The sequence below is a fragment of the Chaetura pelagica genome, unplaced genomic scaffold, assembly GCF_000747805.2.
Source record: "Chaetura pelagica isolate M959 unplaced genomic scaffold, ChaPel_1.0 scaffold415, whole genome shotgun sequence".
NCBI classification, from domain to species: domain Eukaryota; kingdom Metazoa; phylum Chordata; class Aves; order Apodiformes; family Apodidae; genus Chaetura; species Chaetura pelagica.
In genome coordinates this window covers 701,404-703,834 of record NW_009953398.1, presented here as the reverse complement: position 1 = coordinate 703,834, position 2,431 = coordinate 701,404, and the positions used below count along the sequence as shown (strand labels likewise).

The 2,431-nt window shown below is 58.7% G+C and overlaps 1 protein-coding gene across 1 annotated transcript in view; it reads left to right on the top strand.

Annotated features, from left to right (window-relative positions):
- SOGA1 (suppressor of glucose, autophagy associated 1) overlaps positions 1-2,431 on the top strand; it is a 22,565-nt gene that overhangs the window by 11,577 nt on the left and 8,557 nt on the right. The window contains exons 11-14 of the mRNA XM_009998392.1: positions 701-952; positions 1,121-1,192; positions 1,586-1,656; positions 1,896-2,430. Of these exons, the coding sequence (XP_009996694.1) occupies positions 701-952; positions 1,121-1,192; positions 1,586-1,656; positions 1,896-2,430 (930 nt within the window). The remainder of the gene's footprint in view (positions 1-700; positions 953-1,120; positions 1,193-1,585; positions 1,657-1,895; position 2,431) is intronic.

Here is a 2,431-nt window from a genome sequence, read left to right as displayed (position 1 = left end):
GGGGCTGAAGGAGGGATGTATGGCTGCAGGAGGGTTGTATGGCTGCAGGAGGTGGAGGGAGGGCAGCCTCAGTGGGGGGAGAAGCTCCTGCCTGCAGAAGCATTCCCACCCCCCAGCCCTGCCCTCCCAGCGATGAGGGTTTTCCGCTCCCTCACACCGTGCTGGCTGCAGCCCATGGCCACACATCAACTCCACTCCCCAGAGCTTGCCAGCACCTCCCAGGCAGGATTTCTCTGGGCCCAATTCCCCTCTCAGTTCCCAAAAGGAGCAGAGCTGCCAGGGTGGCAGCACCCCAGTTTTGCGTGCTTTCCTTGGTGCCAGGAGCAGCAGCATCCTCAGGGTCTGCCCTGCCAGCCCTGCAGGCAGTGTTGCCCCTCTACAGGAGCCAGGTCCAGCAGGCAGGGTTGCAGGCAGAGCACAGCTGAGCAGGCAGGACATTCAGCCCACATCCCACTGGGTGACAGTCTGCCGGGCCGTCTGGTGTGACAGGACTACAAGCCAGGGCTGGCTGTGGCTTGGCTGAGCCCCCGGGTGAGCTGTGCTGGGCAGCACGGCCCTAGGGACACGATTATTGCCTGCCCTGAGCAGCACAGCACCCGCTCCAGGAAGCAGGATGCCCGCGGGCTTGCCCCTTTGCTGGGGATGTCCAGCACCACGCTGGAGCCACAGGTCCCCCAGAGCCACCACCGTGTCCCCACAGCTGGAGTCAAAGGCAGGCAAAGGGATCACAGAGCGAGCGCTGCCAGACTGGAAGGTGGCGTTGAAGAGGGAGCGTGAGGAGCACCAGCATCTCCTGGCCGAGTCCTACAGTGCTGTCATGGACCTCACCAAGCAGCTGCAGATCAGTGAGAAGAACTGGAACCAGGAGAAAGTGGAGCTGCTGGCTCGCTTCAAGGAGGAGCAGCAGCAGGCAGAGCAGCAAGCAAAGGATCTGCAGAACAAAATCAACCAGGTATGGTGTCCCCCCATCATGAACGTGTCCTCTTGCCTCTGCTGGTTGCCCCCCTGTGCTTTTCCAAGAGCATGCTCTCAGGGCATGTAGAGGGGACAAGTGGCAAATGGTTTAGCTTGCCCAGAGGGGCATGTGTTGCACACATTGAATGACCACCATGTTCTCCAGTTGCAGAAAGGAGCCAACCCATGGGCACTGAAGCATTCTGAAATGGAGAAGCATGGCAACAACTGGAAAGAGGTGGGCAAGAGAAGGTGGAGGGCTCTCAGGGTGCTCACTGAGCTCAGGTCTATGCTAAGGTTTAGATGGAAGAATGTTTAGGTGTGAACCCCAGATAACACACCCAGGAACAGCAAAGGAGGCTTCAAGGGGGAGCACCAGGGACTGGAGAGAAGAAGAAGGTGTAGAGTATGGCTGAACCCCAAGAGTTTCAGTGCAGTTATAAAAAGCTGTTTTAAAATAGATGTGGGCACAGTGAGCCCCACACAGCCCTGGGAATGGGATGATGGGCCTGGGTGCATGGGAGAAGGTGGTAGTGCTGGAGAGGAGGAGAGTTCAGCCCCTGCTCCAGCCCATCTGTGTATGTTGGCCCTCTGCTTACTGACACCAGAGCTTGCTTCTGTGTCCTCATAGGCTCTCAATGAAAAAATCACAGACAAAGAGACAATCTCTGAAGCAGAAGCCAAGGGAACCAATCTCAAAAGGTGAGTACACTCGTGCCTGCATGGTCGCTGGGGCATGGAGGAGGCTGCACGGGGCTGTCGCTGGACTTGGCAGCTGCAGAAGCCAAGGGGACATGCAGCCACGATCCAGGGTTGTCCTGGAGGCCTTGGGCTCCCATGAGAAGCCAGACTGGGTGCCCAGGAGGGTTCTGTTGGGATGGGAGCAGGGTGCCTTCAGCTGCCCTGTCCCCTTATGAGCCCCCTCCTCTTTCCTTCCACAGGACCAAGTCCGTTTGCTCCATGTCAGAGTTTGAAAGCTTGCTCGACTGTTCTCCCTACCTCCCTGGAAAGACCCCACCGGGGCTGGGTGACCATTCCCGGGGCAAAAAGACATCTGTGGCCACCCAGCTGCTGCCCAATGGGATCCGGGACAGCACCAGCATTCCTCCCTCCAACTGTACATATGTGAATATTGAGCAACCTGTCCCTGGCAGCCTGGCCAAGGAGAAGCTGGGTATCTCCTCCTGGGACTACTCGCAGGCAAGCAGCCTCTCAGGGCATGACCCAGCCCAGAAGCAAATGCAGAGGAGCTACACAGCACCCGACAAGACGGGGATCCGCATCTACTACAGCCCACCGGTGGTGCGGCGGCTGGAGGCCCCTCTGGTGCACAACAAGGAGGGGAAGATCATGATCGAACCCGGGTTCTTGTTCACCATGGCCAAGCCGAAGGAGCTGGAGGAGTCGGCCAGCACTGAGAGCACCTACAGCCAGTGGCTGTGCAACTTCTCCAAGCAGCAGCGGGAGCTGCTGGACG